At 39.6% G+C, this 23,112-nt stretch overlaps 2 protein-coding genes and 1 long non-coding RNA gene across 4 annotated transcripts; 1 reads left to right on the forward strand and 2 right to left on the reverse strand.

The window, feature by feature from the left end:
- Positions 1 to 1,447: 1,447 nt before the first annotated feature.
- On the reverse strand, positions 1,448 to 16,897 carry LOC139634102 (transmembrane protein 196). Of its 2 annotated transcripts, XM_071500361.1 has the most exons (7): positions 16,711 to 16,897; positions 15,855 to 15,945; positions 6,898 to 7,171; positions 4,592 to 4,648; positions 2,602 to 2,737; positions 2,362 to 2,480; positions 1,448 to 2,245 (listed from the first exon to the last, which is right to left on the reverse strand). In XM_071500361.1, exons 3-7 carry the CDS (start codon positions 7,060 to 7,062, stop codon positions 2,174 to 2,176), a joined length of 549 nt encoding a protein of 182 aa, XP_071356462.1. In that variant the 5' UTR covers positions 7,063 to 7,171; positions 15,855 to 15,945; positions 16,711 to 16,897; the 3' UTR covers positions 1,448 to 2,173. The 2 variants fall into 2 exon arrangements, with proteins under 2 accessions (XP_071356462.1, XP_071356463.1); XM_071500362.1 differs by lacking the exon at positions 16,711 to 16,897 and having other exon boundaries at positions 15,855 to 15,955.
- LOC139634101 (4-galactosyl-N-acetylglucosaminide 3-alpha-L-fucosyltransferase 9-like) lies at positions 8,659 to 11,341 on the reverse strand. Its single transcript, XM_071500360.1, has 2 exons — positions 11,164 to 11,341; positions 8,659 to 10,821 (listed from the first exon to the last, which is right to left on the reverse strand). The coding sequence occupies exon 2, from the start codon at positions 10,812 to 10,814 to the stop codon at positions 9,723 to 9,725; it is 1,092 nt and encodes a 363-aa protein (XP_071356461.1). The 5' UTR covers positions 10,815 to 10,821; positions 11,164 to 11,341; the 3' UTR covers positions 8,659 to 9,722.
- LOC139634103 (uncharacterized) lies at positions 11,530 to 13,077 on the forward strand. The gene is made up of 2 exons (XR_011693902.1): positions 11,530 to 11,952; positions 12,127 to 13,077. It is a non-coding gene; the product is annotated as an uncharacterized lncRNA (long non-coding RNA).
- Positions 16,898 to 23,112: the final 6,215 nt, after the last annotated feature.

Here is a 23,112-nt window from a genome sequence, read left to right on the forward strand (position 1 = left end):
CCAAGAAGGTAACATTGCATGTGGATACACATTGAAATACTTTCCATTTCAGTTAAGAAAATTTTTAAGTCTAGTTTGGCATTCATCTGTTATTTTCCACACATTCATATTTTCATTTACAGATGGGCCTTTAGATATATGTATGCCCAAGTATTTAACAGTAGATTTTATAGGAGTGTTGTATGCTTCCATTAAATGAGTTTGACATTAACTCACATTGTTAGTCACATTAGTTTCAGACCGGTCAGAGATATTTAAGATTTAGAACAAAAAATTAATGGGTTCTTCAAATAGACAAATAATAAACAAACTGTATGTCTATCTGCGGTTGCATAATTTGACATTTTATACAATGGCCATTCTATCGTCTAGTCTTGATTTTGAAATAATTACCCTCCGTGCCACCTGAATACCTTTCCTCATACTTCAATTCAACCGTAATTTGGACCATAGTTTAATCTTCTTGTTTCTTCATTCCTTGTTTAAAACAAAAAAGTAACTGTACACAGACCTTTTTATATACAGTCTATGACACAGACCCACATGGACCAGCTTCCAGTTCAACGCCTTCTGTTTTAACTGAAATCTACTAGTATGTGTGTAAACTTTTTACTTTTATATGTGGTAGGTTTTCAGTTGTGTATGTAAAAGCGTTTAAATTTCGCAATAAAATCAGGGTGGAAATAGGATGTAGCTCGTAATTCTGATGGTGAATCGATTTTACCATAGACTGTGTACAAAAAGGATTTTACCCAAAACCCCTTGTGTCTCCCCGGGATGCCAGTGTGGAACATGTCCACTGGCCGGATACAACTTCACAACCTGCGTTCTGTCTGCGGCCCTCTATCTCACCAACCAGCGCCCCTCCCCTCCTTCTACTCAGTGTCAACTGCTACATTTGCATATATGAGAGGTTTTCAGTTGTGTATGTAAAAGCTTTTCACTTATATGTGTGAGGAACTTTTTTAGCTGTGTATATGAGAAATGTTTACTACTATGTGTGAAAGGTTTTTAGTATTATATGTAAAAAGTTTCACTAGTTTTTATGCAAGCTTTTCAGTTGTGTATGTGAGCACTTACTTTTTCAGTTGTTTGTGTGAGAGGGTTTCAGTAGTGTGTACAGTTATTGTACACTAGATTTTATGAGAGTTTTTCAGTTGGGTGTGTGAGAGTATAATGTTTCACCTGTTTGTGTGGTAGGGCTTCAGTAGTGTGTGTAAAACCTTTTGTCTGTGAGGTTTTCAGTGTAGTATGGTTTCATATATCTGCATGGTAAATCTAGATCACCTCCCTCACACACCCTCTTAGCTAACAGGTTAGTCCACCCAAACAAGACTGACTTTTAAAACTTTATTTTCTGAAAGGAGTCTGTTCAGTTCAGTGAGACTAGGTGTGCCTAGTCGAATAACATGTAAATTAAACCATTATATAAAAAAGTCACACACGATTCCATTGAAATAATCTGTGCTAGATAAACCATCACTCAGACTTTAATTTAATTCCCTTTTATAAGAAGCATTTATAAAAATATGCCTGATTTATAGATACGATTAGTTTCCTGATATACAAGCATGGATATACAGTACAGTACATTAGGAATCACTGTATTTTCATGTCAAAGCATTCCATTATCAGACGATATATACAGTTTACTGTTTGCTATCTCGACATTTACATTCCATAACAAGACACAGCGAGAGAGAGAATAAGGACATTGGGACTGAAATAGCAGTAGCTCTTCAAAACAAGTGAATCAGCTGCATGCTTGGTTTGTGCTCATCACTTTGAGGCATCTGATTGGATAAAATCTATCCTTCCTGCTCATTAGCTTAAAGGTCAGACGATGTCACGCCAATGTTTGTCACCTGAATTGTCACACCATCCTGGCTTTGGTTTCAGTTGAACAAAGGGGGTTTGAACCCATGTTTGCATAATTATTCAGACGCACAAATGTCTCCTTCTTGCTGTCAAGATGTCTTTCTCACTCTTGTGGCAGACAAAAGGGTTCCAAGACGAGACACTTGGATTCACACCCTTTTCTCAGAGTATGGTTACTGTGTATGTCGCAGGATATGTAGAAGAAAGTACATGCTACATTTGTCTTCTGACAGCATTCGATTCATTGCCAAAGTTTCGGTTTCAGTGTGTGCATTTCGCCTTTGGTGATACATCATCATGGTGACGCTGCACTGTGTCCGTTGTAGGAGATCTGAGGAATGCCGTTACTGGAGTTATCCAGGACCTCCTGTTAAGAGGACATGCAAGCACACTTGATAACTTAAAATGCAATATCCATGCAATATTCAATATATGTTGGAGCTACAGGCCATTGTTGCCACTGTTGCTGCTATGTTCTCCCACCTTCTCAGTCATCTCGTGTGAGTGGTGCAACGAGTGTTCCCTCTCCAGGAACATCCTCTGCTGCTCAGAGCTAGCCAAGCGACAGGTCAGCCATGTAGATAAGGTACAGGATGAGATCCCTGGACGAGACATTTTGATCGCATATGCATGTCACATTCATGAATACAAACTTTTTTTCTATGCTGTGTTGCATTGCACAATAGTTTTGTTGTGTTGTGTAATTTTTTTTTTTTTGTTTACCCAGACAGGCCAGAGTCATGGCAGCCAGGTGGATGGAGTGCATCGAGTCCGGTCGTTTGTTCAGCGCCCGAACAAACTGGAAGTTGAGGATCCCACCAATCAGACCACAGATGCAGCACGCTGAAAACAGGATCATCTAAGGAACACAGAGAGGCAGAGATAGAGAATGGTTTATGGTAATGCAAACGGCAGAATTGATATCCTATCACCAAAACTGTAAACTAACTGACAAAATGTGATGAGATGGGAGATACACAAACTACTGTTCAGCTTCCGTCTCCATCATTCTGCTGTTTGGACGACGGCTGCTGTAATGAGTTATGTGTATCAGTCAAAATAAATCTCATTTCCTATTAGAAAATTGGATTGCTCTGAAAGCACACCATCTCTTTCAGAAATATTGCACAGCTTTTAAATAATGCTTGTATCACTCACTTGCTGTATTTGTGCTTGTATGTGTGTGATTTGTGTGATGAGATATTACTTTCAGTATTTAATCAAACACATTTTAGGGATTACTTTCTTATTATTATCATTATCTGGAAAACTCAAACCCAGTATGAGAATCTGCAGGATCTGATGGGAAACTGATTGCAGTTCCTTTACTTTGCAATGAGAATAATAAAATTCAATCGATTCAGTTCTACTCTCCATTCATTGTGTATGCACATATTGTGTCTGGGGCACAGGTTCTTTTTCATTGCTCCCAGTAAAGATGCCTTTAGTGCCTTTAACTGCATGGAAAAAGGCATCTCCAATTTCAGTCATTACCCGGTGAAGTGTGGAAAGTGGCTGGCAGGAGTCCGGAGCCAAGCCAACCTAATTCAATCATCACCCCAAAGGCAGACAAGAAAGAAGAGGATGGAAGGAGATGAGGAGAGGAAGATGGAGCGAGTCAGAACATCAAAACGACTGGGAGAATGAGATTGAACAGAGAAGGTATAGACAAATGGATGAGAGATGAAGAAACGGGAGAGGCATGAGTAGAAAGATGACGACAAAGACAGATGGATAGGGTGAGGCAGATGAGAGAGAAAGGTTGAGGGATGTCTCTGTTACAGCAGACTGTGCTGACACTAATCCATCATTGATGCCCTCCCCAAAGGAGACAGAGACAGTCAGAGAGAAACACAAGGACTCTGAGTGACTGAGACACTGTGAGGTGATCACTGAGCAACAAAGATGGAGAGAGCGACAGAAAGAGAAGAGGAGAGGTGACTGCTTGTCTCCTCTGGTTTCCTCAGATGTCTCTTTCAGAGCACACTGTTTGCACAAGCTGAGAGGACAACACACACACGCGCACACACACTCGCAAACGCAACTTTGGGTTATTGACAGGATTGAACAGTCTTTTCTTGTAAACAGGGGTAGATTATGCAGACCTGTATCTGTTATCAATATTAGGCTGCATCCTTCAGATTGCATCCTTATGGATATACAGTATGTGCACTCCAGAGTGGATTAATATTGTTTTGACTATTGGGTGGCAAACACATAATATTTTCTGTTAAAATGAATCTACAGCCTGCAGACAGTTAGCTTAGCTTAGCTTAGCTCCGTCGCATAAAGTGAACTGTCATTTTTACTCGTTGGCTTTTTTGCAGACTAAATAAACAAGATATAATATATTAATCTGTGAACTTCAGGGGTGCGGGTAGGTGGATTTTGTTACTTTCGGACAGAGCCAGACTATCTGCTATCCTCCTGTTTCCAGCCCTTACACTAAGCTAAGCTAAATATTGTCTGGCTCTATCCTTATATTTACTGAACAAATACGAGAGTGGTTTCGATTTTCTTGTATAACTCTCACCAAGAAAGTGATTAACCACATCCAATAACCATTAATTAACCAATACCACATTGAAACACACCGTATACAGGAATATGCTGTTTATAGAGCAAGACCACCGTCTAATAGACGAAGAAGACAGGACGACAAAAGAGGATGCTCGGTCCTAAACAAAACAACTAAATATATACGAGTACTTACAATAAGACCTGTCCTCTTTCGTGCACACAGCACTCCACACATCCCACAGACCAGAAACTGGAAATAGAGAACAACAACAAATGAATAAACAGTTCCAAAAGTTCTAGTTAGTTTGTCTTTGAGAAAACAACCAGTTAAGAAGTGATATGAACCTTTAAAATATTTCTAACACCTCCTCCCTGTCTTGACAATAGAAAGGGTGAATGTATTCTTTACACTCAGTTACTCAGATGCAATTTTCTCCCGCTAAAAATAGAGTGTCATTGTGGGCTTCTAGCAGGAAGCCATATTGTCCTGGATGTCAGCAATTCCAACTGAACTGGAAGAGCTGTGTGTGTGTGTGTGTGTGTGTGTTTGTGTGTGTATGTGTGTGATGCAGTATCGTAGTACTTGTAGGATTTGGCTTTGACTCAAACTGGAGTCTAAACTTGGATGTTGGAGACAAGGAGTTTTACTGTATGTATGTGTTTGCAAGTGTATTTGTATGGCTATTGTGCCACACACAGTAAATAAACTCCCTTTCAAATGGTGACAGCTGTGTCATTTGTATTTAATGTCGACATTTTTATTTGTATGTCAGCTCTTTGACTGTGCCAGGGCGTGGCACTGGAGCCCATCTTGGAACATGACTGGGACTCAGGTAATGGGGACTCGACTCAGACTTGACATGGACTCTACTCACTCTGCTTTGGAGACTCATACTTGGACTCAGACTCAAAAAATGGGAACTCAACATTTGACTCTGCCTTCATCAGTAAGTGGACATTTGAAATTAAGATTTTTTTGTCCAGCTACTTTTCCTATTTTTATTGTAAGACATGAAACAACACTGAGTTTCTCAGTTTAATTTTGAAAAATAAAAAAAATCCTAATCCTTTCATTTACATCAGGGACATCTGAAGATATAATATGATACAAGAACTGACTGATTTTAAAGAAGATTGGGTCTTTTGTTTTAGAAATTACACACTCTAATGGATTTTTGCTGGCCACAAATTTAAAATACCTATTGAGGCTTTGTCATGTTTGAAGAAATTCCTGCAAAGCTTTGGCCAAATTCATGGAAATGCACTGCAACATAACAGAAGTTAATGACAATCACTTTTCCTTCAGCAGGACACTAAAAAAAAAAAGATTACTCAATTCATTTTTGGGACAGTGGCCAATGAGTCGTAATGACTCTCATGCCATCTAAACCTTTGGGTAATCATGAGACACGGATGGCTGACTCAGCAGACAGCGCTCAACAGCTGTGAGGCTGAACACACAGGCATCACATTGCATAACAGCTTTGCAGCAACTTCACACACGGCACTGTGGGAGCACACTCAAATGTACAATGTATGTGTCACATCACTAATAGCTGTCTCCCCCATTCGGTTCACTGCACACCTACATATGCAAACACACTTCAGAAGTCTTTTAGATACTCCAAACTTTGCAAAGATCTAATACAAATATTATGATTCATGGTGCCTGAGCTTCAGGAACTTCGAGTTATTCTTAGCAATAGCTACTGAAACAGAGACTGCGTTTCCCCTGCTGGAGTAGTAACATCGCTGATTTGAGGGTAATTATGGCTGCCAAAAATGTCAGAAACTCATCTTTTCACTGCAGCAGCAAAATCAAGACAATGAGGTTGAGAGCAACACTGTAACACTAGGAAACATATGCAGTAGAGTGAGAGGATGATTGTATGTAAAAGCTTTGACCCTCCTAAGCACTTTCAAGCATGAATTAATGAAACCAATCTTTAGCTCCAGCACAGAGGCATCTAGTGGGGCTGAGTATATCTCAAACATCTAATTGACAAACACTGCCAAAATATTTACTCTTTGCTATGACCAGGCTATTAATACCGGGAGGGGAAAGGGGGAAGGGCCAGAACTTCTTAGTGATTAATATTAGATAAATAGCCAGCATGAACAAAAATCATTTAAATCCCCCAATCACACAAAAAGCTGTTTCTGAGTCTGGCACCATGAAAAAGCCCTTAAATAGAAAGATGGACTGACTTTAATTTTAAAACGGTGATTTGTTTTCAGATTTTAAGTGTTTGTCAATGTTATTTAATTCATTCAAAAGCTCAGTTCGTCGTTAGTCGTCCATTAATATATAGCCTCAATGTCTTATTTGAATAGGTAGCCTACTTACAGACATCAACAGCTACTAAAACTGTATTTAAAAAGCATTCCTCACAAAGGCGGGTACATAGAAAGAGTTTAATATACATCCTTGGAATTACTTATCCTCTGTGGAAGTAAACAAGCTAAAGAACAAGGGTCTGAGTTGTTCCTAGGACGTACACAGAGTCCGCTCCAGACCGGGGATGCGTCGCCCTGCTGCGGCTTGTGTTCGCCCCGAACCCAGCTGATGCCCACGGCTCCCAGGACGATGCTCGCCACACCCAGGCCCACCTCCACCAAGGACAGCAGGAGCAGGCTCCACAGGATCTTGCGGCTGGAGCACATCCTACCCCGGGCATCTCTCCAGCTCCGGCAGGATGAGGGGTGAGAGAGGAGAGAGGAGTCCGCTTCTCGGTGGACCGAGGGCGGTGCGTTTCTATTGCTTCATGCCCGGCTGGAAAAGAATAAGTATATCCAAGTCGAGTAGAAAGGTTAGAGGGAAGCAAAGTATTCAAAACTGGCGGAGGGAAACGGCCGTCTTTGCGGTCGGAGAGCCTATTGTCTGTCAGGAGGAAGCGCTCTGGTGAAGTTCATCCGCTTGCAAGAGTGAGTGTGTGCTGCTCGGCGCTGGTTAAGCTACTGAGCAAGCACCGCAATCACACACACACACACACACACACACACACACACAGGCACGCACACGCACAATATACGAATACGCGCACACGCTCACAAGTGCATCACCCAGGGCCTTAGCCAGGACTTGACCATCCTGAGATCATGACTCGCAGCTTGCGCTCCAGACTCAAGCTGGTATAAAATGAGAGCGTAAATAATCACTCAGGACAGCTGACACGGCCGGTTGGAATTAAATGGACCTTCACTGGATCGGCTGAATAGAGTTACCGACAACAAATCAACAGCACCCTTCAACAAAAAGTGCTTTATATGATGCAGAAAAGCGCTTAAGACAAGTTATAAAAGAAATACAGAATTGAATGTCTTTACATATTTACAATATAAAAATTCTACAATGAAACAGAGGACAGAAAATTATCGTTATATGGAATAAAACATGATAAAAGGAGGGAAAAGAAATAGTGTATTTACAATACAACTCACTATACAAGAGTGCTGTTATGATTACTGCGATTTAGACATGTGATCCCAATTCAACTGTAAACTGTAAACTGCACCTTTCAGAGCAGCAACACATTCAGCTTATGAGAGTCTTCTCAAGACAAATCCAATAAAACCATATTAAGTTCAAATAACTGGAAGGGCAATAAGATCTCCGTGTCCTCACCTTTTTATGGCTAAACAATGCATCCTTACATCCAGCCTTTGCTCTTCCAACAAGCACATATGTCATCTATGTTTTCCTTCATGTTCTTGTTTCAGGCTCAATAATTACAGATGAACCCACACATTGACATCATTTTTGTTTTTTTGCTCCCCTTGTCTCCCTTTCCCAGCCTCACCTGAAAGGAAATTTAGATGTAATTATTTTAACTTAATGATACTGAAAACTATAATAGACCATGATCAGTGTTCTTTCTATATCACCTCAGTAATCAAGCCAGCTGGGACTTCATGAGTCATTACTCTAGTCTCAGGTAGAATAGGAAGCAGATTACTCAGGAATGTGCTGTGTATCTGTAGATTACACTCAAATGTGACAAAATATCCAAAATCACAATTACTGATATCTGAAATGAAATCTGTTCATTTGCGAAAATGATAATTAAATGCCTGTGTGGATCTGCATAGCCTATATATGTAATATCATGGAAGGAACTAGTGTGAGGCATTGTCTATTTGTTTTCATAAACTTAATTGTTTTCATGAATCATTGTGAGTTTTCAAACATTTTTTTAGATTTTTTCCACTGTGTTCATCATCATGCCCACAATCACTCTCACATTGATGATGGAGCCATCCTGATGTTTAAACCATGCAGACTTTTTAATTTCATAATTTAGATGTTCACAGATTAAGGGGTATTAAAGAGCTCTTTCAACCAAATAACAAAAATACACTTTCTTACATAGTAGGAGCTAAGTGACACAATACAATGGCAGTCAAGGAGTTTACAACATTGAAAACTTACATTAAAAAAAACAAGTTTTTCTTTTTCACAAACAGTTCCTCATTGTTCTGATTAATCCATTAATCCATTTGACAAATAAAAAACAAAACTATCTGTAAGGTGACATACTATAGATATATACACATACATATTAACCAGAAAATAAGCCTTTGATGTTCATTTTGATCACCTGATAATATTAGTTTGAGTGTCTGAAGACCACTCATTTCAGTACATTTCACTTTAAAAACCCAAGCCCTAATACACTATTACATTTTCTGAGAGATAAAAAAAAAGTGTGATATGATGTTGAAGGAGACGGAGCTCAATAATATAATGGGCTCTAAATTACAACTCCTGTAAGTCAGTGCTGGAGTGAGGCAGCAACGTTGACAAGAATGTTGAGAAACCTGTCTGAGGTGTTTACATGCCACGTTGTGCTGGTTTCTACTTGGGTACTTGAGTAAGGATATCTGGGTTGAAACATAACTGAAAAATATAACTGGGATAATTCAAAAACCTGATTGTTGCTTTCCAGTGGAAAACCATATAGGCTATCCCTGTATTTGGTGTTTTAGATTAAAAAAGAAACAACTAAAAAAATAGTTGTTGCATATTGGACTGAGGAAATTCTCCTTCTTTTCAAGCTAGATAAATAATTTAGAACCTAATTGGAATATCTGAAAAATGTTGTCAGAAAACTAAAAACAGGCCTGTTTTCCTATGGTCAAGAAAAGGTTTGGAGACATGAGGGTTTTACAGGACAATGTCGATATGGTTCCCCATGATGTTTCACCAAATCCACCATTTCCTCTGTGTTGGGGAAGAAAGTTGAATGATTATCTATGAGCAATACAGTAGCGAGTACTTCTCTTGGCATCATCGTCACAGAGGTACAGTATATAAATTAGTGGCACTATAAGAACCACTTGTACAGATCAGGTACAGCTCTGTATTCCTTGTTCATGTGTACATAGTGACAGGCCTGACAGATAGGAAGTGCAAACTCATAATTCTCTGTAAGATGGCGTCTGACAGTATAGAAACGTCGCCAATTAAAGTATTGCATATAAGCCTCGTTATCTTCATCCAGCCTAATGATGAGGTCAGCCAGCTTCATGGCGTCAGGAAAGTCATTTACATGTATGAAGGAAGTACCTGGCACAAAATCCTCATAGTTGTGTCTCGGTGGGCCCAACACTATCGGCACGGTGCCAACTGCGAGAGGACCACTGAATGTTTCTGTAATGTAATCTTTGTGAATTGAGTTCTCAAAGGAAAGGAAGAATTTGCAGCTGCTAATCATCTGGAAATAGTCTTCACCCTTAAAGGATTCTGCAGAGGAGTTGTAAAGGACATCCACCTTTATGTATTTTATGAGCTCTTTGTAATAGCTGTATTTCCCCACAGCTGTTGTGTTGACATCATTGTTATCCACAATCCAACAAAGCAATCGTTCTTTCTTTGGTAGCACAAAATCCTCAGCTGGTTTCTTCTTGGCAGTCAGTTTCCAACGAATGTGGATGTCTGCATCCTTCCTGTAGCTCAAGGTTAAATTAAAAAGGCCTTGAATGCCTTCTATCTTGCGTGTGTTGGTGGGTGGGTCCATGTTAAACCAGATCCACCTTTGAAATCTGGGTCTTGGTGAGGTAGGAAGGTTGGAGAGGTCATCGGAGATAGCTCTGTGAAATATCAAAACTGCCTCAGCCCTGGAGTACATAGACCTATCATCTGTGAGGTGGCAGCTGTCGATGTTGAAAAGCTTCTTACAGTCTTGCAAATCAAAACTTTTTTTTTCAGGCCAGAACCACAGCAGCACGACAGGTTTGTCGGTCACTGCACTGCTGTTTGGCTGCTTTAACTGCCATCTTGAATTAACCAGGGGAGGACGACATATGGCAGATAAAAGTGGCGTATAGTACATTAAAAGCAGGACTATGGCTCCAGCCAGCACGAGAGTCACTATCAGAATGGCTCGTAAACCAGAAAAACTGGGAGAGGAAGCCATATTAAAACTGCAAGGAAAGAAGAATATCTTATCATGATCATTGGCAACACATTTCACCATCAACTTATTAGTATGATGTCAATATTAAAATATCATAGAAATTACCACACTGAGTTTGATCGTTTAAACTAACAGTGAAATCAGAGGCAGCAGGGGTAAGTCATTTAAAAATTCATAATTTCAATCTGTAACTAAATGTGGCATGAAAAGCCAAATTGATCGTCATACAGTGTTTGTTTGGGTCCAAATTTCTGCACTGAAATTGTTCCTCCTTCAAAAAGTATTATCAATGTTCATTTTCAAAACAGCAAAGTGTAAAACAGATGGAGAATAGGCTACGGTGAAATACCTGCTGGTCCCGTGGGGCCGGAAATGCTGTTGCTGCTTGGAAGATGAGTGTGTAGATATACTGCAGGACCCAGACAGAAAATGACTGAAACAGGCGGTTAGACAAGTGAAATACAGCCCAGGAAAACTGTTGACTTTACTCTCACCCTTTTGTTAGCGAGCAACAGTTGTGTCACCTGACTGATGGCACACCTACTCTTTGTCCTGACCAATGGCGTAAGGCAGAGGGTGACTGAAATATGCATCAGTTAACATATAAATCCCAAAACCAGTTAGACTTGAGTGTTACATGGCCTGGTGTCTGGTGTCAACAGAACAGTGTGTGTGTGTGTGTGTGTGTGTGTGTGTGTGTGTGTGTGTGTGTGTGTGTGTATTTCCTCAACAGCGGCAGAGATAACACTTTCTCTGAGGTTGGAACATAGATAATGCACATCAAAAACAGAAGCTCTCTACCTACAGTGGAACAAATGTGCATCGAAATAAAAGCATGCCCTTTCCACTGGAGCAGCCTATTTGGACGCTGCATCTCTGTTCATCATCTTTAATTTTTGCCTCAAATGGTGCTGGCTTCTAAACCTATACGTGACAACCCTCCCATGATGTCACCCATTGTTTTTTTTAGAGCCGGAGGAAACCATATTTGGATGAGAGGGTGGAGCTGGGGAAGGAGTTGGGGGGTTGATCTGACCGAGGACACTAAACACGCTGAGCACATCCACCTACACCGGCTACCTGACTGCATCAAGCTCAGGGCTACAGTTAACTTCCATTACTCGTAACACGTAATAAGGTAAACTTTATAAGCTAACTGTTAAACTAATTTTAGAAGCCAACTCCACACACGTCCACATCTGGTAAATGTCGCATACATGAGAAGAAACTTGTACTGTATCTTAAGTTACTGTTTGTAAGCTAACGTAAAACTGTAGAACATGATCTAACATTATGTGTTTTGGTTCTGCAGAATATGAACAGACTTCAGAGCAGCTTCTCCCTTCAAACTGTGAGTCTGCATCATGTAAACTGTGTCACACACGAAGATTGATGATCAATAACGGCTCCTGGACTTTTTGCACCTTGCCTCCATTACCTAACAGTCAGCAATACATTATATTCAACCGACAGACTGTTGCACTTTGCTCACTTTAATTGTAAAGGCTTTTGACTCATAAAGATTACAGCACGAAGCACTGTAAGCCAGAAAGTATTATCTTTATATTGTTATTTCTAATGTCCAACATTTATTACTAAAAATATGTTACACTGGAGATTCAGCTGTCTCTTTTTATTTTATAAACTTATCTTGTGACAGTGAAGTTCATCTTTGCCTTGATCCACACCTTTATTTTGTTTTAAGTTTTTGTCACAGTTGATTGGAAATTGTGTACATTATTTAATTCATCCATTTATTACATTCTTTTACACAACTTTCCAGTGTTGTACATTTTTTAAACGTTTTTTTAAATGTGAAATGAAGTTATTAATGAAGCCCTTGCTGTAAGTTTGTAGTTTTTATGGAGCATATCTGGTATGAATTTTGTAATTACCAACATCCACAGTATTATACTCTAACAAGAAGACATTGCTGTAAGTTTTTCCAGAATTTGTAATTACAAGACTATCTCTATGTGAGTTTTAATCAACAACATAAATAACAGAAATGTTTAAATGTTACTGTCCTACAACATTGACAATTAAGGACTTTGAGAGAGACATCCGAGTTTGTGGTTTCTCTATGTGTCTTGTGTACTTATCAGTTTTATTAACACTGAAAGCACTAGTTCGAAGTGGCCTGTGAGGCAGATGGTAAATTTGTAAAAACATGCTCAGTGCAATCAAACCACAGCAGGTTTATTTAACACTTCTCAATGACAATAACTGAGCTATGAATAAAACTAATCTACATGAGTGACAACTGCTTCAAACTCTGTCAAATCTTCAATACACACTAGAGTTTGTTAAGGTTAATACATAAGTATAAAAAGGTAACAACAGTATCCATCTATTAAGAGTCTCATTTTGGTCCTGGGTGAACTGGTTGCTGGAGTTGACCCATCACTTAATCACAGTTTAATTTAAAAAAAATCTGTTTTTAAAAATATGACTATGAACAACAACAGAAATGAATTCAAAAGCAAGAAACTGAAACTGTCAATACTAAAGACAGAAAACAATACACAAACTTCTAAACAGTTGGTCTCTGTCCTCTCATCAGAGGAAGCCGAACTAGAGGTGGTTTTGTGGCATCATCATCACAACCCATTTGAGAACTAGAGCTGTCCATGCAGTCTCCTTCCTCCACAACCAGATGAATGGGTTCAAAGGCTGGTTGAGCATGATGTTAAATGTTGCTCTCACACATTCAGATAAATTACAACATAAACGATTCCCCTTGTTAGGTTTATACTTCAGTCACTTCCACCACTAATATTAGTACATTTATAAACTTAATTGTCTAGAGCATGTTAGAGGATAAAAATGTATCTGCCTACCCTCTTATCTGTGAGGAACCGATCCTCCTCAAACTGCACAGATTGTTGTCTTATATGGGCTCCAGTAATTTCCCCTCATTTTCAACCTGTGCTTCTAGCAGTCTCTGGCAGGTTGATGGCAAAAAAAAAACATAATTACAGTGGACCAAAAAACAATTATGATTAAATAACTAACAGCAAAACTGTCAGTAGAAAATTGCTTCTCCACCTTCAAATAACTAGAAAATAACTGTAATTTAACACAACTGTGTCAAAACGAAGGGCATACCACTTGAGCTCTCCTCTGGTGGCTCAGTCTACAGTGACCCCCCCTCCCAGGCCTGCTCCATCAACTTGTTAATCCCTCCAGACCAGGCATGTCAATCAAACAGTCACGCCCCCAGAAATACCAATCTTTAATATCTAATAACTTATTAATTAGAGAAAATTTCAGATGGATCAACAGAACACTGATCAGGATGAATGAATTTAGCCAATGGCACTACAATGAGTTGTGGAAAAAATTTACTGACTTAGTATTTCATGAGAGAAGTTGACCTTTTTTGAATGGGAGTTTATTAGAGTTTTTTGAAGCCAGCCCCCAGCAGTTCTTGGTCATATTGCACTTCCTCATTGGCTTCACTTTTCAGACCTGAAGCCTACATCCATTTTTATTTACAGTCTATGTTCTAAACCTTGACCACCTATACTCTCCAAAGATTTCTGGCAAGTTTTGGCACTTTCAGTGCTGAACACTGTTAATTTGTTTTACACTTTACAGTTGGCGCCCCATATGTTCATGTGATTATAAATTATTATCCGTTGGAAAAAGTCATCTTCCATTCTATTAAAAAGTTAACACCAGTGATGGATACACAGATCTTTCTGCAGTTTTAAAAACAACACCAAAATGCTCTAAGATGTTCCAAATTCTCAATGAACGGGGGTTGGTTGCCATATGCTACACTTTGTGTTGACTAAATATCCAAACTGTTTCCTGTATTTCCTAAGTTGTATCTCTCAGCATTTGAGCAGCATCTGCTGTGTGGGCAGCAGCCCTGCCAAATAAACAAGGCTCTTATTAACTATTAAACACTTCACAGTACGCACACACACACACACACACATTAACACAAAGATGCACAAATGCAAGTACATTCAAAGAGTGTGTGAGAGTCCCAGTGCAGAGTCAGTGGCCTCTTTTTCCTTCAGTCACAGTGAAATTGGATCTCTCTCTCTCCATCCTCTGTAAGGAGGTTGTACACTTAAACACCAGCCAGCCCATGTCCCTCTTGGCCTTTAATGGACGGACAGATGAATGACTTAGTAAGCAGGGTGCAAGCCAACCTAATTCAGCTCCACTGCAGAGAGCTGAGACTTTGAAACATGCTCTTGTTAGTGTGTATGAACATGTACGCAGGTACATAAATCATCTTTTAATGTGTCAGTGTTCAAGAACCTGAATCTCCACAGCCCAAACAAATCTGGCATCTAAAAGTCAGAAAAATTATAATCACATTTTTATCTTTTTCACCTCCACCTTGTTCCTGTTCTCTTCTCAAACCTTTTTTCATCTGTCAGCACCAAGAGAACGCAGAAACAAGACCAGACTGTGAAACCTAGGTTATCTTTGTCCTGTATCACCCCTAATTACCGTATTACTGTTTACAATGGTGCTAGGTTGGGAACTACAGGACTAAAATACTGACCTTTTTATTCATTAGTCATTGTAGATAGCCCTGCCTTTAAAAACCTGCCTCTTACAAAAGCAACCACCACAGACTACCATAAGTCAAACCTGCAGTTGTGTGCATGCAAATGAAAGGAGAACATGTTCATCTGGTTGTGGACATGTGAAAGTCAAATTTGTGCGTTGTGGTTGGAGACAATACAAGAGCAGTAACTGGTCTTTTAGTAGCAAGCAAACCCTGCCTTTAAAAACCTGCCTGTCCGGTTACTCTTCAATAGTCACTGTGGTGAGCACGTATCCCCCCGGACATGCTGTGAGATCATTGTCAAAAATGATTTAAACAGTTGATAAGATGAGGGTGATAGATGTAAGCGGTTGTTATCAGACTGTATTTCAAGTTTTACTGTCACAGGAATGTTTGTACATCTACCAACAACAGAACAGGAAGAACTGCCTCTAGAGCACTTAAGATTAGTTCAGGTCATTTGATATGGGCTTTTGTGAGGTAGTCATGCATAGTCAGGGTGTTACCTGCAGTAGATTCGGATCAGCACGCCGCCATTATTGTCCTCATAGGGAAATTTGTTGCAGCACATGGGCACAGAATCTGAGTGATGTGCTGCTGTGGACGGGGTCAGCAGAAAAAACGTGTTTTAGACACTTAGACACTCACAAATGATATGTTTAAATGTAAGCATCATTTAGAATATTTTCAACGCTTTATCTAACTGTCAAAACAATGTCAAGTATAGCTCTTTCTGATTCGCTTTGTCTTTAACTTATGTGATTATTGATTTTGTCAGACAACATCACAGTGATAAAATCTGAATTATCTTAGCAGCAGAGCATCTTAGACATGGCTTGGAAGAGAAACAGAAAAACATGTAAATGAGAACACCTTTATTGGGAGTTTGGTTGAATTAAAATACCAGGGTATCCACGGATCCTTAGTTTTAATGCAATGAATTTATTTACCTAAAAAGGCCTTGATTGATATCAAAATGTCTTGAATCAATCTTGCAAAAGTAGGATTTTTTGTCAATTGTTTTATTCTGATATTGCAACTTAAAATGTTTGTCTATAAGACTGTCAAATTCAGACGGCTGATACATTACAGTAAAGTCCTGTGATTCTCAGCCTGCTATTCCCAAGTTATGAATACATGTATATAATGTAATATATATACTGTATATACAATATAGTAAGATCACAAGTGTTACAGGGAAGACTTTCATAACATAAATAAATAGATAAATCATGCTTACTTACCTTTCACAATACAATACAGCTCACTTTAGTTGAAACCAGCATATTTCAGAATAAAACATGGAAAATCCAAACTATTCAAAACATAAAACAGTCAAGGCAAAATATAAATAATACTTACAATAGAAAATTGTTTTGTTTTTTTTTTTAAACCAAACTTAGCAGTGATTTTGGTCCCTTATTTAGTTCCTCTTTTTCTCTCAGATTCAGCATGCTGCAACTTTGCCCTTCCAACCCACATATAGTGTAACCACCTTCCGAAGGCTTACAGTGGGAGCGTTGGGGCATTGGAGTGTCAGATGTGACGGTGTGGTAAAGGCACAAGGTACACATGGCTCTCTGGTCAGGTAGGAGGGCCCCTTAGCAGAACAAGGTGCAGGATATTTTGTGCAGGAGGTGTTTCAAACTCGGTCTCCAGAATCTAAAATTGCTGATGTTACTGGCACCAGACCTAGGGGGAATCTGGACCAGAAGCAAGCGGCGCACAGGCTAGGGAACACTGTGTAGCCAAAATAGAGAAACTGTGGCTGTGGACTGACAGAAAGACAACCAAAATTAACATATTACGCAGGCCAGAGCACCATTTCATTCAGTTCTTCATTACACAATCACCAAATTAATTATTAAATAATACTAAAACACTCTGTAAATTAAACAAACAATGGTACAACCAAAATGACCATAAGTGACATAAAACATTATGACAAAAAGGAAAATAAATACAGATGAATTCAAAATAATTTTACAAAACCAAAATAAGAACAATATAAATAAACTCATTCTGTTATTCCATTTACACATTTCATACTGGCAACATACTGGCACATACACTCTTAGATACACTCATACAACACTGTATGCTATGGCGGCGGTGAGGAAAACAGCTTAATTACAATATGGCGGTGAACAACCGGGAAGGTGAAACTAATTGAAATGTGGGTTCTCTCCTCAAAACATTTACTTACTACTGGCTGGCTACATCTCAATAATCAAGTTACTGATTACTATTGTCAAATACATACCCTTGTAAAACTACTGCACTTGCGGACGTTGCTGCGAACTACTACCGCCGTGACACATGGCAAACACTGATACTACAATGATACTTCTACTACAAAAAACACATCTTACACAGTACAAAACAACTACTACTGCATACTGTGTTGCATGGATTTACAGAGAGGGCCAAATTTGACATCATACACAGGCCAGAGCTCGTTTATTTCTGAGCTCCACATGTGCAGAGCCTGTAGCTATTATCCCTTTAGCTGATCCACAACAGCTATGGCACCATCTACTGACTGAATGGTGTATTACATCAATCTTTGACAGTACATGAAAATGATATAAAACTTCATAATTAACAACAAAAATAGGGGGGTCTGTTTCAATAAAACTGAAAATGTTGCCTTTTTACACCCTGCTACTCAGACACATTTGTATTTAGTTCCGAGTTGGTCTTAAATTTCATTACAAGGCACATGGCACAAAACACTTTGTCACTGCTTCTGTTTTTACAGTGCATGCAAATTTGTGTGTGTTGGTGTAGGTAATGACTCCTGTCAATGAGCCACAGGCACTAAGGTTTGGGTTACTGCAGGTTAAAGGAATGGTTCAGCATAAAGTGCATCTTAATGTGCGCACACAGAACAAAACACTGGAAACACTTTCTGGAAATTTTCAAACCTCGAAATAGATAAGAAGATCAATACCCCTCTCATATTTGTTAAATATGAAGCTACAGCAAGAAGAGCTAGCTTAGCTTAGCACAGAGACTCGAAACGGCTAGCTTGACCTTTTTACACTTCGGCTTTTAAAGGAATGAAACACCCAAGATGTAAAGTGTTTATTGATGAGCTTTAGAGGTATTAGTAGACACATTTTATTACCCTCAAACAGAGCTCCTCCAGCTGTTTCCAGACTTTATTCCAGCACTGTTTCTGCACATTTGTAGTAAAGACAGAGAAGAAAGCTGAAGTCTGTTGTGTTCATAAATGTGCAGATGGCTGAACAACATGGTCGTTATCCGTCCATCTTTCAGATGGCTTTCAGATGGCTTTTTCATGGCTTTTAATAGCAATAAGTGAAGAATAAGAGAAGAACAGTACGCACCACAGTGTTATCAAGGCAGAATCTGTTGGTATGTCCTCATCCAGCAGACTACATGATGGAGAAAAAGGGCACGTCCAAAACATGTCAGGTTCAATCCATCAAAGTCAACTCTCATACTTTCCTCTTATACTGATAGATAGATAGATAGATAGATAGATAGATAGATAGATAGATAGATAGATAGATAGATAGATAGATAGATAGATAGATAGATAGATAGATAGATAGATTCTCATTAGTGGTTTCATCCTTCACTAGAGATAATTTGGGTAAATTAATTCCTATTAAAATCACTGGCAAGAGTGCAGCATGTTGCATGAAGTTTGGCTGTTGTCTTCTTCCTGTTGGCCTTGAAAGCTTGGTGAGGTCAACAGAAAGGATGCAAATCTGAAACTGTGGATAATCATTCCTGCACTTTACTTTTGTTCTGTATTATTACAGTAAGAAAGCTGAAAATCCTTTGTATTGGCCTAGGACAGTAGTAAAGTGGAGTTATATAGGATAAGATATATAGACTTCTAACCAGCTAAATGGATAAAGAGACTAGTTAGCTGGAGGTGCTTGGAACTGTGGTATCACCCAGAGGACCATTATAAGCTTCTCAGTGGTGCCATCCACTCTCAGTGTGGCTCTGAATCATTAGGAGGTCTATGTGTGCTGGTCCATAATGAGTGTAGCATTGGGCAAACGTCAATCTGTCATTGCTCCTGGGAGACGAGAGGATGCGGGAGGTCGAAGGCGCCAGGGGCCACTTGGAAGCTAGCTTTGTATCACAGATGCTTCACTGTTGGTGTGATGGCATCAGGGTAGACAGTGACTTAGTGACTGTGCTCTCATATTGTCTCCTTAAGGATTCAGGAACTATAGAGATACACTGATGTATGTGAGGAATAATTGAAGTGCTTTGAGAACATGTTTTCTGATGCTGGATCGTTATATCTTTCAATCTGTTTGTGGATCACACCCATTTTCCTTGCTGTGCACTAGAGGGAGAGAAACTGAACACCACAAAACCTCATCCTCTAGAGAATTAGATGAGTTGTAGATTACCAGTGGCTGACTGGATGCAAGTTGCTAAACTGTATGAAACTCTGTTAACGGGGATTGGTCCAGAGATGAAAGTGTGGCACTGCTGTGACTCCAGGACCTTCAACGGATGGATAAAGTCCAGTCTGAGCAGTTCCAACTTGGGATGTTAAAACACAGCATGAACAGTCATGTAAGAGGACCATATTACACACACATCATTAACTCAGTTTAAAATACACACACACTCATCACCACATTGAGTGATTTTCAAGCATTACTAGCTGTGTATTTGGGGCACATTATCAGTGCAGCAAAAGAAAACACATACACAAAACACACACACACACAGAAAAAATTTATGTGTAAAATTTAAGTGCTTGAGTTCAAGTTCAGTCCATCCAAAGAGTCCAGATGGTGTGTGGCCACACCTCTTTTGGTTCCACTCCAAAATGGTTGGAGGGGAAATGGTAAACTGGTCATCCATTGCAGGCCTGAGCTCCAGATGTTGCCACACACACACACACACACACAGAGAGAGACACACACACACACACATGTACACTGTAACTGATTTTCTGTCAAACAACTGTGGGGATTATTTATTGCTTATTTCCTGTTGCATATTAAAAAAAACAAAAAACAGCATCCTTTCTTAGGATAGCAAGTGAGAGTAAGACAGGAGAGGTTTTTATTTCACCTCCTACTGATGACTTGGGGAAACTGAAGGAACCTGAGAGGATGGTGTGTATCAGTGTGTGTCTGTGTGTGTATGGAGTAGGGCTGGGTTTGCAGGAAAAGGAAGAAAAGGGGGTGACCAGGGGACAGCCTGAGGGGGCTTTTATCAACCACCCGTGATAACATCCTGTAAATACCCAAATACAAGAGAAACATGTGGCCAAATGTAACAAACAGTAAAATCAGATTCCAGTTTGATACTAAATTAGATGCAATGCTCCCAGTTCAACAAGTGGCAGAACAGGACCTACACAAAAAGTTGCATCACCTCGACTGTGTGATGATAAATTAAATCCAAACCATAATCTACAACTTCTGTGGCCAAAAGTTTAACTGGGCAAAAGATAAGACGAGGAAAATATTTTTCTATTTGACTGTTTGTGTGTGTTTGTGTATGTGAAAGAGAGAGAGAGAGAGAGAGAGAGAGAGACATAAATGTCTCTCATAGGATATGCTCAGTTGCAAGCACTCATTATTTCCTCCTAATAATGATAACAGTGCTTTTACAAAAAGAACCCACATCAAAGCACAAAACAAGAATTACATCTGATACACATTTCCTTGTATTTTGATTTGCAAAGTAAACTTCAAAAAGCTCTGTTGCCCCAACACTTGCACGCACAGGCACACACAAACAAAAACGCATTTTCTTTCCTTCTCTTGCACTAACTAAGCACACAGCAACTGTGAATTTGAAGGCTTTGGAAGCAGTTTGCTGTGTGTTTTCAGCAGCTTTATTGCTTCTGAACAGCTAATATTCACCTGTGAATTGCTAAAGAATTTCTGTATTAGATCCTTCATCTGCAGCGAATGACTCCATGACACATACCTGAATCTCAACCTCTGCTCTCTGTCTTTGTTTTTTTAATTTTTCTTTTTTGCAGAGCAGTGTTTGTGTTTTGGAGGCATCAACATGTCGTACATCATAGCAGCATGATTGACTGATTGATTGGACAGTTCCTGCAGTACCTATGCCAATCAAAACTACCCACTGACATGGGGAGATGTTGATTGGTTTGACATGATCTATCCATAGAGGAGGGGGTCCACTGCACTGGATCAGAGCCACTGATTGGTTTTATGTCTCCCAGCAACTTTCTTCATTAAAAGAAAAATGCAATTGCATATTTAGTGTATAGGGTGGGCTGACACTGGTTACATTCCTTCATTCCTCCACTGGTTACAGTGGAGGAATGAAGGCAAGAGACACTGAGGGATGAAAGAGGAGGGAGGGAGGAGGAGATGAAGGGAGATGCAATCAGTCAATAGATTGTTACTGGGTATGTGCTTTGACAAAGACAACCAATTCTAAAATCAATCCACCCTCTGGGACTCACAGCAAGCAGGCACTTCTTTCTCTGTCTGTCTCTCTCTCTCTGTTTTGCCCATCTTCTTTAAACTATACAGTGGTAGCACACACTCACACCCCAGCTTGAATCTCCACATTGCTCTTCTTTCACCTTTTGACTCAGAGCTGTAACCAGCACTCTCTCTGTCAGCTCCTGACAGGACGTCGAACTTGCTAAGCGCATGATGAGACAGTGTTGGTCACAGAAGGTCAAAGGTCACATGGCTGGCTTGCTTAATTAATGCCTTTCCTGAGACAAATGTTAACACAAAGGACCTACTTGCTTGTAAGAAAAGGTGAGGCCACACAGTGTATAAAGCGGCTAATCAGTGCATGTGTCTATTTCCAGGTGCATCTAGGAGACTAAAAGTCGAGCATTTCATGCCTCCACTGTATAAGATATATTTCTACATTTCGTCCAACCTCTGCACATGTTGCTGTAGTCAGTGCCAGGAGAGTGGTGGGAGAATGCCCTCAAACTGAGGACAAAAACAACACACACACACAAACACAAGAAAAACTGAGAGAGAGGGAGAAAGCCTCTTAATGCCACTCGACATTCACTCTTACAACATAGGTAAACAAATGGGAATTTTGTTGTTGCCAAAAGTTAAGAACTTGTGCAGCTTGTTTCCTGTTAGTGACCAAAGACTTGGCGGAGTGAGGCAGAAAGAAAGTGAGGCATAAACAAGACATAAACAGAAACAGAGTGAGGTCAAGGAAGCAAAATAACACTAGAAAGTTAGCAGAAGAAAAAAAGAAAGAAAGAAAGAAAGAAAGAAAGAAAGAAAGTACAGGAAATGAGATGCTAGAGGAAAGCTTAGCACTGTGGAGCTGTAGCCAAGAGGTGGTTAGCATAGCATAAAGACTGGAAGCAGAGGGGCATTTGGAGCATGGCTCTCTCCAAAGTTAAAACATCTGCCTACAAATGTGTCTAAAACTCAATACTTCAACATTTTGGACGCTGCCTTGCCAAAAATTAGATGAGAAGATTGATGCGAGAGTGATATCAGTGTTCTGTGAGGTTAGTCCCTAGAACTAGTTCCAGAGAGCATGGAGACTGAAATTATTTATGTCCAAACATTTTATGTCTTGCTTTCTTTGATATATGGTGTGTGTGTATGTGTGTGTGTGTGTGTGTAGATTGCCTCACAGACAATGGAAATTTGACGATAACCTTTTTCCTCCCTGTGGACATACACACTTTAGACACAGCAGCTAATAATACATAGAGGCATCACATGGTCGTTATAGCAGAAATCAATGCAGTGTCTTTCATCATTGTACTGTCCCACTTAT

Source organism: Trachinotus anak, unplaced genomic scaffold (assembly GCF_046630095.1).
Source record: "Trachinotus anak isolate AG129_WGS33_773 ecotype Australia unplaced genomic scaffold, CSIRO_AGI_Tana_v1 ptg000016l, whole genome shotgun sequence".
Lineage (NCBI taxonomy): Eukaryota > Metazoa > Chordata > Actinopteri > Carangiformes > Carangidae > Trachinotus > Trachinotus anak.

Coding starts and splice junctions, on each gene's coding strand:
- LOC139634102 (XM_071500361.1), bottom strand. CDS start 7,062: ATGTGCTCCAGCCGCAAGATCCTGTGGAGCCTGCTCCTGCTGTCCTTG. Junction 4,649..6,897: donor CGGTCTGGAGCGGACTCTGT/GTACGTCCTAGG, acceptor CTCTATTTCCAG/TTTCTGGTCTGTGGGATGTG. Junction 2,738..4,591: donor GAAAGAGGACAGGTCTTATT/GTAAGTACTCGT, acceptor TGTGTTCCTTAG/ATGATCCTGTTTTCAGCGTG.
- LOC139634101 (XM_071500360.1), bottom strand. CDS start 10,814: ATGGCTTCCTCTCCCAGTTTTTCTGGTTTACGAGCCATTCTGATAGTG.